This window comes from Solanum pennellii, chromosome 6, assembly GCF_001406875.1.
Source record: "Solanum pennellii chromosome 6, SPENNV200".
In the NCBI taxonomy this organism is placed as follows: Eukaryota; Viridiplantae; Streptophyta; class Magnoliopsida; order Solanales; family Solanaceae; genus Solanum; species Solanum pennellii.
The window spans coordinates 18,346,561-18,361,553 of record NC_028642.1 but is presented as its reverse complement, the minus strand read 5'-3'; the positions used below and the strand labels follow the sequence as shown (position 1 = coordinate 18,361,553).

The 14,993-nt window shown below is 35.1% G+C and overlaps 1 protein-coding gene across 5 annotated transcripts; it reads left to right on the top strand.

Moving 5' to 3' along the window:
- The first annotated feature begins 4,732 nt into the window (after positions 1-4,732).
- Positions 4,733-11,276, top strand: LOC107022594. Of its 5 annotated transcripts, XM_027917579.1 has the most exons (8): positions 4,733-5,673; positions 5,767-5,851; positions 5,939-6,160; positions 7,898-7,993; positions 8,751-8,803; positions 8,920-9,016; positions 10,821-10,885; positions 11,020-11,276. In XM_027917579.1, the coding sequence occupies exons 2-7, from the start codon at positions 5,825-5,827 to the stop codon at positions 10,878-10,880; spliced, it is 555 nt and encodes a 184-aa protein (XP_027773380.1). In that variant the 5' UTR covers positions 4,733-5,673; positions 5,767-5,824; the 3' UTR covers positions 10,881-10,885; positions 11,020-11,276. The 5 variants fall into 5 exon arrangements, 4 of the variants coding, with proteins under 4 accessions (XP_027773380.1, XP_027773379.1, XP_015078676.1 ...); XM_027917578.1 differs by having other exon boundaries at positions 4,734-5,851; XM_015223190.2 differs by lacking the exon at positions 5,767-5,851 and having other exon boundaries at positions 4,740-5,673.
- The last annotated feature ends 3,717 nt before the right edge of the window (positions 11,277-14,993 follow it).

Genomic DNA, 14,993 nt, shown 5'->3' with positions numbered 1-14,993 from the left:
TCCAATCTTCTTCACGACATCTTTATTCCAGAGGTTAAGGGGGAGACCAAGAGTCCTAATCCAAATCCAATCAAATCCTGTACTTTCATGGAAAGCACCTCTTGTTGGAGACCACCAATCTAGTTTCCTATTGGCTCCTTGCACTCTCCAATCTCCCATGATAACATGCTCCGCAGCCTTCTTGGTTTGGAATTCAAAGAGAAATTTGAAGCCATTCAAATCATATACCAAAGTGTTAGGGGCACCTTTCCAGATCTGTTGCGCCCAAATCCTGACTTCATTTCGTGTGGGAGCCTCTTCCCCTCCGATGAATATGCCAACAAGACACCTACAAAGCAGCTCATTGTCTTCCCAACTTGAAGACTGTAGTTGTGGCTTCTCGATATTCTTCCTAGACCATTTACTTTCTTGTAGAGCTTCTTTGTAACTTATCGTACCATTGAGGTATTTTGTATCATATCCCCAGATGTAATAAATGCTCTCTGATTTTCTGATTTCCTGTTTATAAAGTTCTCCACTTTACTGGCCAAAATCGACCAACCCTTATTAAATGTATTTTCTGGGATAATGATCACTACTCTTTCCTGTCCATTTACGGTGATGATAAAAAATGTATCTACCAAATTTATTGAACTTTTGGGTGCAATAAATATGGGTCGACACCACCCTACATCTCCAGGACTTGAGAATCTTACCTTTAAAATCAGATGCCTCCTTTAATCCCTTGCATATCCACATAAGTGCACCTTTGCATACCACCATTCTTCTGATTGACTTTTTCGAAACCTCCACCCAGTCGAACCAAGTGTCTGAAATGGTTTTTGATTTCGTGATATCATATGACTTCCCCCTGACTTGAAATATAGTCTATTCTCCATAACAATAACAGGAATGGAACTTCCAAAGAATGGATAAGAGAGAGAAAAAAGAGAGAAAGAGAGGGGAGAGAAGAAAGGAAGAAAAAAAGTGGAGAGAAGAGTATAGAAGGGAAGGGAAGGATGGTTTCCGGCGAAGGTCTGGCGGAATCAGGGAGACACTTTCCTAGTCAGACCCTAAGGGAGCCTCAATAAAAGTGATTGGGAGCCCTCTCTTTATTATAAGAGTAGAAAAGGACCAAAATTTCTTGTCCACAAATGACTTTATTGATGAGCCTAAATTGTGGTTGGTAATAGGTATGTGACTCCGCACGATGGAGCATCATGAGTCGCATGAGGATGAGGGATGGAGGGGACGATGGTTTTAAGTCTAAGGGGTTAATTAATAGAGGAAGAGAGTCAAATTTAGGCTCCTTAATCTAGGGGTCTTTTGGGGACACTTCTTTTTAAGGAAGAGGTAAGGTCACACTACCTTCCCAGACTCCACTGGGATTACACTGCTATGCTATTATTTTTCTAGAAATTTGTGGAGGACAAACTTTGGTTACCTAAATAAAGTGGAATGGTAAGTTTAATATAGTTATTACTATGAATATTTTTGTGGAGGATTTGAGGAAGACCGCGAGAAGGGGTAGTTGTTTGACTACTTTTTGCATAGGAAGCTATCTAAGAGTGAAGAAAGAGGGAGATAGTAAGAGGAGGGGTAGATTAAGTTGAATGATAACACCATGGCATTAACATCGGCATTTTGAAGTGAAGGAATTATTGAGTGTTAAGGAAAGCTAGATAGCTAAGCTCAGTTATACTCGAGCAAATAAAGAGGTGCATCCATGTATTATGTTAAGTTGCTTACTAGTATAACCATTGATTTCCATTTTGGTTTTATTTTTTTCTTAAAACTTGAACTGTTTAATTTTGCTCAAGAATAGAGCTAAGTGTATCTAAAGAAATAGGCATAGTAATATTTGATGAATTGTCATTCATCAATTGTTCTACTTAACAAAAATGGAAAACAAAAAAGCCAAGTCCTGATATTAGGGTGATGGGTTCACTCGCCTATGAAAAACAATAAAACAAAGCTTGATTCTTGATTGGAAGTGTGTTTTTTATAAAATACGGTGTAGATCCGTAATCTTCTACTCCTACTTGATATTGCATTTAATCCGAGAGTTATTTGTAAGGACTATTGAGTTATATGTAAATTTCACCTTGATGTTGTCAACATTAGAAGCAGTATATATTAAATAGCTAGTGCTCCAGCTACTACATGGTTGCCTACTGGTAAAAGGTTGGACCAATAACCTGAGTGAACTAAGGTTCAAGTTGTAGAAGAGCTGGCACTAGGTTAACTCTTTCTATGTGTTTGTCTTGTTGCGTAGTCACCTAGTATTTGTGCTAGTGGGAGGTAGCAATAACCTAGTAGACTAGTTCAATGTGTGCAAGTTGGCCTGACACTGCCATTATTGAAAAGAAAAATCAGATTAGCTAAAAGATAAACTCAACAATACAAATGAAATGAGTATTTCCTTTGAAGTATTAACTCAGCTCCACAGTGGCAATAAATTAGGAAAGACAACGGAAAAGAGCTTTTCATTTTACATGGGTATAACAAATGCAGGCTAAATAAATATCTATGAAAATTATCTAAATTTAATTACAACTCAAAGAATAGAGAAAACCTGATATAAGCAGACAACAAAAACCACATACCAGTGTAATCTACATAGTGGGGTTGGGAGAGTAGAATGTACACTGACCTTACCTCTACCTTAGGAGGGAGAGAGGCCGTTTCCAATACAGCCTCTGCTCAATGCAAAAACACTCCAGGAAAAGACATAATAGAAGTATAATATACAATAGAATAGTATCGTAATAGTACTACCACAAAATACTACTACATACATACTACACCAAGTAATAGATAGTCACAGAAATCGACGAACAAGAAACTAGAAGAGTAGTTCTATGACTACTAGTAAGTGGAACAAGACAAATCACTCCTACAGATTAACCTTCAATTATAATTTTAGTCTTCTACACCTTTCTATTTAAGGTCATGTTCTTGGTAAGCTGCAACTGCACCATATTCTGATTAATCACCTCTATCAGTACTTCTTAGGTCTACCTCTACCTCTTGTGAATCCATTATGCAAACCACTCTGCATCCCAATATATTTGCTAGTTGTTGCTTTTTTGGATATGATGGACCTTAATACGAGAAAGATACCACATTTTCCCCATATTACTTTCAACCCTAAAACTGTTTCAAACAAAACCAAAATCACTGTAATGTAGCTAATCCGTTTTGTTGTCGTTTCACAAAAGATGATAGTGTCATCCGCATAGAGCATATGACACACTTCTTTTTCTTTCCCCCACTCTATCTCTGATTTGAAAACCTCTAATCCATTTGTTTGGTGTTGAAATCCTTATCCATTGCCAAAATGAATTAGAAAGGGTAGAGAGGATCACCCTGTCTCAACCCTCTTTCTGATTTAAAAAATCCCACGGGTTCTCATTCACAAGGAAAGAAAACTTGATTGTTTTTAGACATACCTCAATTCACTTTATCCATTTGCTACTAAATCCCATTTGTTTGAGAGTATTCAGAAGAAAAGACCATTTCACGTGGTCATAGGTTTTCCGAATATCCAATTGACTAGCATTCTTGAGTCAATTCATTCACTAGCAATTAGTGTTGCATCCATGCTTTGCCTCCCCTTTACAAAAGCCATTTGATGTTTGTTGATCAATTTCGACACCGTCCTTTTCAGCCTTTCAACCAACAATCTAGCAATGATCTTGTAGACTCCCCACCAGGCTGATTGGCCTAAAATCCTTCAACTCTAACGCTCCAGATTTTTTGGGATCAAAACAATAAAAGTTGCGTTAAAGCTCCTCTAAAAAATGCGATTAGAATGGAAAATGGTGATGATTCCTTCAATAAAACCCAAAAAGTATAGAAGAACACCATTGGATAGCCATCAGGACCCGGGGCTTTCTCCATTGCACACAAGTTCAAACATTCCCTTATCTCTACTTCCTCAAAAGGTAGCTGTAGCCATACTTTTTCTTCTTCAATGATCATTGTAGCCTCCTGCAGTCTCAACTTTGGTCTCCATTGTTCTGCCTCCTTGTATAGGTTTTTATAGAAACTATGCACGACCTCTTTAATCACAACTTGATCCTTAGTAACAACTCCATCCACTTCCAATTGGTCTATATAGTTGAATCTTTTATGAGAAGTTGCAATTCTGTGAAAAATTGTGTGTTCTTGTCACCTTGTTTTAGCCATTGGATTCTTGATCTTTGCTTCCATGCTAATTCTTCCTTGCCATATCTTCAAATTCCATGCCCAGATATGTCTTCTGTAGCGGTTCATCATCTGTAAGGGGCCTTTGTTCTTGCATTGTTTCCCCATTACAAATTTGATTGAGAATATCTTCTTCCCTTTGTTTCCAGTTCCATTTATTATATTTGCTCCTCTCCTTAAGCTTCACTTTCAACATTTTTAACTTTTCAACCAAAATATAACTTGGTTTGCCAGTCACACTAAATTACTCCCACCAATCTTTCACCTTTTCTTTGAAGCCACCTCTATTCACCATGTCTCAAATTCAAAATAACACTTTCTCCACCTTCATCTCCACATGAAAACACAATAGGATTATGATCTGAAGCAATTTTGGGAAGACTGCTTTGAATTGTTTGAGTAAAATTCTCTCCCCACTTTGCATAATACAGAAATCTATCAATTCTAGAAGCACAAATCTCCAGGTGAAAGAGCCTCCACATAAAGGAGGATCAACCATCTCAATTTCTTCAATGCAGGTGAGAATTCTGTCATACCACCGGACATCGGTCAATTTGTGACAATTTGTTCTCTCTGATGGATATCTAGTAACATTGAAGTCACCACACATTACCCAAGGCCTATTAATGTTATGCTTTAGATCTAACGTTCTTGCCATAGAGCTCTCCTATTTATTCTGTTGTAGTCTGCATATACTGCACTGAGATACCAACTTAAATCATCATTTACTCCTGAAAACTTTATAGATATGCTTTGGTTTCCGTTCAGAAACAACTCTATCCTCCAGATTATCCTATCCTATAGTATTAAGATCCCCCCCCCCCTACTCCCTTGAGCCTCCTTCATTAACACCCCAATCCATCCGTTACTCCAAATGCTTTGTAATATGTTATGTATTGATCCCTCTAATTTTGTATCAACAAGAACTAGAAGATCAACCTCCTATTTCTTTAATAATTTTCTCACTATCCTCAGCTGCTCTCTCCATTTAATCCTCTTACATTCCAAGACAAAAGTTTTACTCTCTTTATTGTTTGAGAGTTAGAATTCTCCCACTGAATCTTGGCTCTACATCCTTGAAATTCACATCGAAGAATAAATTTCTGATTTCTGTTGGAACTATGTTGTTCTCCTTGTGACGTCTAATTTTCCCCCGACCCATTACCCTTCTCCCTCTGATCAAGTTTCATAAATGGAGCATGTGCTTCCTTCCTACACCCCTTAAGATCAACTCCAAACTGCTGCTCAAATTTAAAATGTTCACTTGAACCCATTCAGTTGCATTTGCTTCCATATCTTCCTCTTGTGAACTGACGTCAATCTGGAGTGGAACTGGATCCGACTCTATGTACATGATTTCGTGTCTGAAAAATCTGTCTCCTCCTCTCTCTATTTTTGACTTTCGATAACCTCGTCAATTATCAGAATCTTCTCATGATTTTGTTTTCCTAAGTGATCCTTGTCTGCTTTCTTTTTCCGCAGAAGGTATTATTGTATTATAGTCCTCAAACCCAAAGGAAACCAAGTTGTTTCTTGTTTTTATCATTATAAGCTGAAGTATATATTTTTTAAATTAAGGTTTGCTTAAGAAAAGTAAATACAAGAAGCAGAGCTCAAATTGGAGTTTAACATCATTATGAACTTTTGGAATACTACAGGAAATGTGAAGTTTTATATGTGGGCTCCCTGTTCTTGCATTTTTCTTATGTATTACTAAAGAGTTTATCAGATGATTTTTTGCTTATGTCAGGGGAATAGGAACTTCAAAAGTTTCAAACAGATGGTCAAGATATTGGAAGAAGCTTCTGTCTCTTGTAGGGGACCAGAGAGAATTTTATTGATGAAAAGGTGGTTAGCTGTACTTAAAGAAATTGAAAAGAAGACTGAGGTTTCTGCTGAAGATAAGGAAAAGATCAATGAGCAGCAATATTCTTCTGAAGAAATAAAGGAGAATCCAAGAAAAAAATCTCTGGTGAGTAAATTAATCTTCGAAGCTCTTTCACTTTTATCTTTTTTGTTTTGTGATGAAGCAGGACTTGGAATTTCTCTCTCTAGAAATAATTGTACCAATTTGGTCTTCATGTAAGAAGGAAATCTGAATATTCTAGAATTAGTTTGTTCTTCAGTTTGGACTTGTATGTGCATTAAGTAGGCGTTTGGTCATGCGATATCATATCACGATATGGTATCGTGAGATGAAATATGCTTTTGGACATGCAATTATGAACAAATTCCATATCATGATTCCATATCATAAGATGTGATTCCATATTCTCCAACATGATATGGAATCATATGAAAATGTCATATCATGATTTGAGATTTTTTAATGCAAATGTTGATTCACGAGTTTATATTTTGCTAGAACAACCCCACATTTATATCCACTAACCATTTATTTCACATGTGTATTAAATTTATAATTACATCATTACTTTTTACAATTTATTACTCACTGACATAAAATTTATTATTCTCACCATATGTAGTCACTTTAACTCGCACTTCACAATTGTTGAGTAATAAAATCTCGAAGACCCCGTGAAAGGTGTTTCATTTTTACTCAAACATATTGATGAGAAGTGAAAGTTATGTTGAAAGTTAGATTGAAACAATTACTTAAGTGGAGAATAAATAGCTTTGTAATAATTTATTATGCAATTTTATAATTTCTTGTTTATTGGATAAGATTCAATAAATAATTGGGGTTATTTTAATAGTTTGAAAACTTGTGGGAGTTTTATATTTAAGAAAAAAATATACAACACCGAAATTTCATATCGCATATCCAAACAAAATTTCAATTTATCTCATGATACCATATCATCATTTCATATCATGATATCATATCGCATGGCCAAACAGGCCTAAGTAAAATAATTGTATGCTTAAGTAGTTTTGCAATAGATTCATTGGTGTTGTTTATCTCATGGGATAATCTGTTCAGGAATTGGTTCATTGTGTCAACTAATCTCCTTTTTGATATGGTGTGTCGATTAGTCCTCTTTTTCCGGTTTAGGAATATCAAGGAGTGTCAGACATTCTTCAATCCTTTTATGTTGCTTTTGATTGCGAAATCACCAACTGGATCTTGTTTTGTTATTTATACTTCAAGGATGTCTTCATCAACTGATTTCAAACTAACCTTGCTGAAGCGTATTTTATCTGGAGTATGATTCTTATACCATCTACAATCCAGTAATATTTATTGCATCAAGTACGCAGACCATGAGGACCGACATCTCATATATTGATGAAAATGAGCATGTTTGATAAAGCTTCTTTGTCCACATTCCACAAGTGTCGTTTGGACGCAAATTTGAATGGATATCAGATCGTCTTTGGTTGTCTTACAATGCATATCACGTTCTGTTGGTTGTGATCTGTTTATTGTTTCTGTTTTTCTTATATGGTTTTCGTGAAAACCCTTATGTTATATATATTATGCTACTTGTTGTGAAAACAATCATTCAATCTATATTCATACTGTTTTGATTGTGGTCACCCTGTCTCTCTTATTTAGTTAACATGTGGTTCTTGTACTTGTGTTGCTTAGATGGAGAGTAAACTCAATCACAATATTTTTTTCTGTTATGGGTATTTGTTGTTTATTTATTGATTGAATTCTCATGATTCACCCTTCAGAAAGGTTTTTCACTCCGATTTACTTGTTTCACACAGTCAGCCCAACCCGTGTCCATTTTAATAGGTTCTCTATTATGATACGGAGATGGGTGGTGAGCCAATGAGCTTCCATGACGTCTTTCTCTACAGTCAAGCTTTGGAGGGCATATTAATATGTATGGTATGTAAATAAATTTTTTTCAGTTCCTGCTTGGTTTTGCCAAAAGAAGATCATTCATGTTTAATTTCATTTATCAATTCTATATATGTCATCCTTTTTCCGAAGTGAGAAACATGGCTTAATTATTCTCTCAAGATATTGGGGTTTAAATAACCATGTATACATGTTGTAAAAGGAAGGAAAATCACTACATAATTACAATATGAGTAAATCAAGCAATATACTATATTTACTGTTATTCTAAGTACTCATGAGACCCTAACCCTGATACTTAAGGGGGTGCATACAAATGTACCAAACTTGCTACATATATAACTCATTCTAGGACAGGCAATGGACTTTGTGAATATATCTATAGTTGATTATTTGGCCGCACAAACTTTGTGATGATGTCTCCGAAGATCTCCTTCTCTCTGACAAAATGACAATTGATCTCTATGTGACTGGTCCCTCTTGTTAAACACTCTATTTGACGCAATGTGGAGTGGAACCGCCATATCACACGCAAGTTCCATTTCTGTGATCTCTCCAAATTTTAATTTCTCTTGGTATATGTTTGATCCATCTTTTTAAATAATGAAAGTTTAGATATAGACAACTGCTTTATTGTGGAAATTAGTAAAGTCTTTAGTTTTATCCTTCCAGATTGTGTAATGTCTGTGGTCTTTTCTTTTATGTATAATTTGGTCGATATCTAGCTCTCGAAATTGTTGATTAAAGAAAGTTAACGACAAATTTACTCTTTTCTGTTACTCAGATTCTTGAAGCGCCAAACGAAGAGGAAGTCTTTCTCCTTTTTGAATTGTTTGGGTAAGTTTAGTCAGTATCACAGGCCATGAGTGTGTCTTCAGTAAATTCTGGCTTATGTTGTATCTTTTGACTAGGCATGGAGTGTCAAGATATTAACTGTATGTAGTTACCTGCAGATTCTGTCTCACGAGAGGAAAAGAGGTGCACTATGTAATAGTCAGCAGTATCCAGGATCTGGCAAACGTTTTCTCAAGCTACAAAGATGAAGTATTGGTAAAGTCAAACAGTCCTTTCTATCTTTTAGCAATAGAAAGCCGTCTTGATTTTAAATAAAATTAATAGACAACTATAATTGAAACTCTATGTACTTTTGTTACTCTCTTTGACTGTGCTACTTTGATGCCACAATCATTTGATGAAGTGTTGGGCCTTCGTATATGTTCAATATTTTTCACTGCAGTACTATGTTTTGCTGAGGCTGAGACTTGTTGCGTGGTTCAATTGCAGACATCTTTTATCGAATAATTTTAAATTATATGGTGTTGGTTGGTTAACTAAAATATAATCGAAGGCCATTTTATCCTAGAGGGTACTGCCATTCTGCATTTGCTTTGATAACAAATTGTATCTCCTTAATAACATCTCAACCAGATTATTGAAGTTCTGTGGATTAGTTCACCTCCTCTCCCTATTGAACATGAGAAATCATGTAACTTGATTTGAATTCTTTTCCTTGGAGAATTTAGTGTGTAGAGTTTGCATGAGTCCGAGTCAAGAGTTATGTCTATAGAGGGGCTCCTACTTCTCCTTTAGAATTAAGGAAGCTAGAGCAAAGGTCCTTCAAAGAAATGCTAGAATGGCCAGTTCTAGAGTTGGGGAAACATACTGAAAAATTGAATCTGGAAAAGAACCTTGCTTCTCTATATCAAGCAAACATGTTCATAGAAGGAAGAGTTTCTTGAAGTCTTGCTTGGTCAGGACCTTTTCAAAATGTTGAGATCGACAGAAGCGTTAGGAAACCTATAGATACATTTTTTTCATCTAAATAAAATGAATTTAAGATGGTTTCTGAACTTCATTGACATTATTTCATTGCATCTATGTATCTTATTCTTTCTTTCTCTTGTCCAAATAATTATTGTTTGGCTACATATTTACATTTTCTTGCTTTACATTTATTTTTCTGGTTTCCTCATTAATGCTTTTGTTCGCTGAGGTCCCATACCCTGATTGAGCTCTGCACTAAATCTCCACCACAGTTTGGTTGTTTGTTTGCATTTTTCTCCTTTGACTACTCTTCATGATTGGCCTCTCTTCCGTAGTTTCCACCTGTGTGCATCTTCATCTTTCTTCAGGTTTTGCCATCATCGAACTGTAAATCTCTTTTTGAAAGAACTTCAAGATTTTGTTGCTATATCTTTCCAACCTTCATCCTGATTGATTTCAAGAATGATCAGTTAAGACCTTTAATTTCCTGGTGTTGGCTAAATACATGTAAATCTACATGTTGAAGTTTCGGAAGATTTTGCTTATGTCTAGTTGCTCCTCTTCTACTTGTGTCATATCTTGCCAGTTCCACCATGAAGTTAAAATCAGAATGCTACGTCTTTACCTCATAATTAAACAACAGATTTTCATTACTTTTCTGCTTGCCCTATAACTAAGCTTACATCAGTAGTACTGCTAATCTCAATATATTATTCTCATTCAAGGAAGAGTTTAGTTATCTGGAGAAACAAGGAAGATATTTATCTAGATTTATATACCAGGATCTTAGAGAGTGTGAAGACTCTAGTTTCGGTTGTTCTCTAATCAATTTTGACGCCTTACTTTCATTCTCAGAAGAGGGATATTACTAGAACATTATCTCTAACTAAAGGTAAGATTATTTTTTAATAGAAAAGAGAAAATTTCTGATTAAAAGATAAAAATAACATCAAGATAGGAAATAGTGATAGCAATAGTTGAATGATGAAAAGACTTAATTATGAATTGGGCGAAGTGCTTTTACTGCTACTTGATTCTTAATGTGTATCAATATAGCTATCTGATTTTCATAATTATTTTCTGTTGACAGAATATAGAAAGAGGAGGCACTAAATTCGTGTGGCCAAGACTAGCGAAGTTGGTGAAATAGAGGAGGTAACATCTTTGCATGATGTTAAGTTATAACCAAATTGTTTTTGCATTAGTTATAGTTGAAGAGTATATGCAAAATATAGGATTCTGGGATTGCTTGGCCTAAAGGTTTGGGGTTCATATGTTTGTGTTTTCAGGAATTAGTGGCTGAGATTTCTACACTTAAGAAACAACGAGATGAAATTGAAGCTCAATTGAAACAGGTGTACTTTGTTTTGTTGATAGAAGGCATTCCATTGGTTATATTGTTAGTATATTTTTCATTGAATGAGTTCTTTACTGGTTTACTTCATGTACAAATTTATCATGATAGGTGAAGACAACATGATTGTCTTTAATTGTCACTTTTTACAGTTACTCTCTAACACTAATATTTTCTCTCGTGCTTTACATTCATAGTGATAATCTCATGCATACATATCTATATCGGGCTGTACATAAATTGTTTGGCAGTCCTTTTGTTAAAACATCGGCCTCGTGATCTTTTGTAGATACAAATGACGTACAAATGGGTCTGCTATCTAATTTCTCCTTGACGAAATATCTTTCTACCTCAACCAGATTCATATCGAGGGACCTTGATGAAATATCTTTCTCCTTAAGGAAGCCACCCTCTAAAGACCACAACACATGTACGACATTTCTCAAATCTCAAGTCATACACACATATAGAGTATTAAGGACTATAGACTACACAAACTCACATTACATCATAGGAGACAAGAACATATTCAATCATTAGAATAGAAGACTCCTAACATACTTTGATCAAACATTCATATAGGGTTCATATAGACAAGGGTCATGCGACAAGAACATTAGCCATATAGACCACACCTAACCCTAACGTTATCTTCACATATACACAACATTATCCAAACAACTAAATCATGAAACTAGTGTGGAAGACTATTCATATACTTCACATAACATCAATTCACTTAGAACATGATATTAGAATCAAGGCTACATCCTTCAACTTCCCAAACATGAGATCATCAATATCAATCCATCTTGCATCTAGTGCCTTCAAGTCCATGATCATAACACATAAACATGTAAAAGAATGTAACAACCGCCACCATAAGTGTACCATACCAATCATCACCATTCAATATACATTCTAAGCTAAATAGAGGAGAATAGGTCAACTTACCAAATATCCAAGTTAATGATCATCCTTGATAAATTCCAAACAATTCATAATCAATTGACATAGATGAATATAGAACTAAGAAATTCATTATAATCTAAACATAATCTAATCATCATGTCATAAAGATCACAAGACCCACATTATGTGACAATTTGAGAAATTAGGAGGATCATATGTTCTTCATAAAATGGATTGAAATTTATAATTAAAACAGTAATTAAACATAAATACATCATTATAGTGACATTGAAATCAATTTGACAATGAACCCATGGCTAGATTAAATTTTGGTCTTGAATCACTTTTGAATCCTTTTCCCTAGTTGTTTTGGTCTTTGGTCTTCCCACTGTCTTCACAAGTTCAGGTGGATCAATTGCATATTCTGGCAATACATTCCAGAATTGTTCACCTCTTGCTGGTATCAACTTTGCTCTATATGTCAACAAATAAGCTCCTTACTGTACCACCAATTAGTTTCATTCTTTGGTTCTATCTTCTGATACAACATAGCTTTGATGGCATGAGGGCATGGAATGCCAGTCAACTGCCATGACCTACATGTGCATTTTTTCTCAGCTAAATTCACTATATGCCTATCTTCACCCTCACACACTTCATATCCAAGATCACCATTGAAACCAACACTATACAATTGAGCTATTCTCATGTATGCAGTGAACAATTTCATGCACTTAGGACTGTAATCAGTAGTCCACTTGCTTACATCTTCTTCCTTTTGTTTTAACCTGTTCATTATCTTGATTCTTATATCTTCAAGCATTTAAAGTATTGGCTTACCTCTTGCTTCCAGGATCCAAGAATTGAAGGACTCTGTGAAATTATTGTCCACCATATAATTTTTACATATAATATGCTGTGCACCATGTCTGTGGTGGATACTTAAGCAGATCCTCGGCAGCACCTTTTGACAATGCACCAAGTGCATTTAACTGATCCTTGAAATCTTCCTCATAAGTACTCCAAGCAGCCCACCAAAGCAGTTTCTTCATCTCTCCTGACCTAAATCTCTTCATCCAGTTGGCCTCAACATGCCTAACACAATACCTATAATCAGTAAAAATGTATAGTTAGTTAATATATTTCAAGAGAATAAAACAATTAAATAAACTTAATGTACGTGTGGTGAGACGAAGGAAGGACATATTTTACTGCATTTATCAATTCCTGTACATGTCAAATAAGCAAATATATAGTTACAAAACTGTTATATGAAGAAGACAAATTATTCAAATAAACAGAAAAAAGTATTTACCTTCTGCATATCAGACATACAAGTAACATTTTCACCATCTTTCAATTTCAATGAATTGTTCAGCAATTGTAGAAGCCATATCCATGTCCTAGCTGTCTCCTTGTCAACAACAACCCATGCCAATGGATAGAAGCAATTTTGAGAATCTTGTGCCATAGCCACCAAAAGTTGTTCCTTACATTGACCTTTCAAGAATGTACCATCTAGTCCAATAAGGGGTCTCAATCCTTCTTTTCGTCCCAATTTCAGAGCATTAAAGCAGATGTACATCCGAAGGAACTTTCTTTTACCTTGTTCCAGTGCATCCTTTGATAAATTCATCACAATATCACTATCAAGATTGCTTTGCCTAAGCTCATTTGCATAAGCCTCAATTCTGTTGAAATCATCTAAGAAATTTCCCTGTAATTTTTGAAGAGCCGCCCTCTTGGATCTTTTCCACTTAGAGGTACTAGAATTCAAGTTGAATTGATCATTCAAGTCTTTTCTCATATCCTTTAGCTTATACTGAGGGTTATTCTGCAATTTACTCTTGAAATATTGTGCTAAAGTACTTGTGCAAGCTCTAGGATTTAAAAATGCATCCTCACAATTGTGATTTGTTTTCAGTATTTTAATCTTAAAACGTGGACCTTTACCATCATGCAATATAAGCAAAACAAAAAGACAACCAATCATGCATTTATACCTTAGTCTAGTTCTACCACTTTTTTCCACTACTATAGGCTTGTAATTTGCAAGATAGTACAAATTCACAATTTTTCTTGCCTCATTCAAGTCCTTGAAAGTCATGGAGGGATGAAGTTCTTTGTAGTGACTGAGATCAGCATTTACTTCTTTAGATTTATGCATCTTAATAAGCTCTAACTCATCGAAGTTATATTCATCATCACTAGACTGGTTATCATCACTACAAGCACTTTCTGTTTCAGCATCAATTCCATATTCACACTCTACCATGTATGCTTCACTATGGTGAATAATATTTGGTGCAGAAACAGTTTCTTCAAAATCATCCACAGCAAATAAATGAACCACCTTAAATTGTTCATTTAATAGGCATTGGAGTGTCTTAATTCCTTCAGATCCCTCAAGCAAGTAAAATTTCCCAGAAGGTCTTTTCACTAGAATTTGTTTCACAAGCACAAATCCTAAGTTTTTTGTGTACTCTTCGACTATCTTATCATAGTCTAAGAAATCTGCACTAGTGTCTCTCCTAATAGCAATATACTTCTTGTCATATACTAGTAGTGGTTTTGTAATCCATTTACCCCCATAATGCAACATAAGGTCAACCAAAAGATATTTCATATTGAACTGGGAAAGAAAAGCAGACAAAAGCAAACATAAATGAATAAGGAACACAAGCACACAAGAGCTAAATAAATAAGTGATTACACTTTAGAAATATATACTTAAAGCGAAAAATGAAACACTAAGAATGGAGTGAAAATAACTCAACAAGCATACATGAATAAGATACACAATAAATAAGTCATTACACTTTATAAAACATACGGGAGCTACATGGTTATTACAACATTAAAAAAAATCAAAAACACAAACACACATGTGCATTGGGACCTCACACATCAAGTCCTTACATGGGCCACATGTTTTACAACATAAACAAAGTGGGAAAATATATGACCAAACATGCCTTAAACTTTAGGAATCTATAT

Excerpts from the sequence above, each read along its gene's own strand:
- LOC107022594 (XM_027917579.1), top strand. The coding sequence starts at position 5,825 with ATGAACTTTTGGAATACTACAGGAAAT. Across the intron at positions 7,994-8,750 it reads AGGGCATATTAATATGTATG|ATTCTTGAAGCGCCAAACGA; the intron begins GTATGTAAATAA and ends TCTGTTACTCAG. Across the intron at positions 9,017-10,820 it reads GCTACAAAGATGAAGTATTG|AATATAGAAAGAGGAGGCAC; the intron begins GTAAAGTCAAAC and ends TTCTGTTGACAG.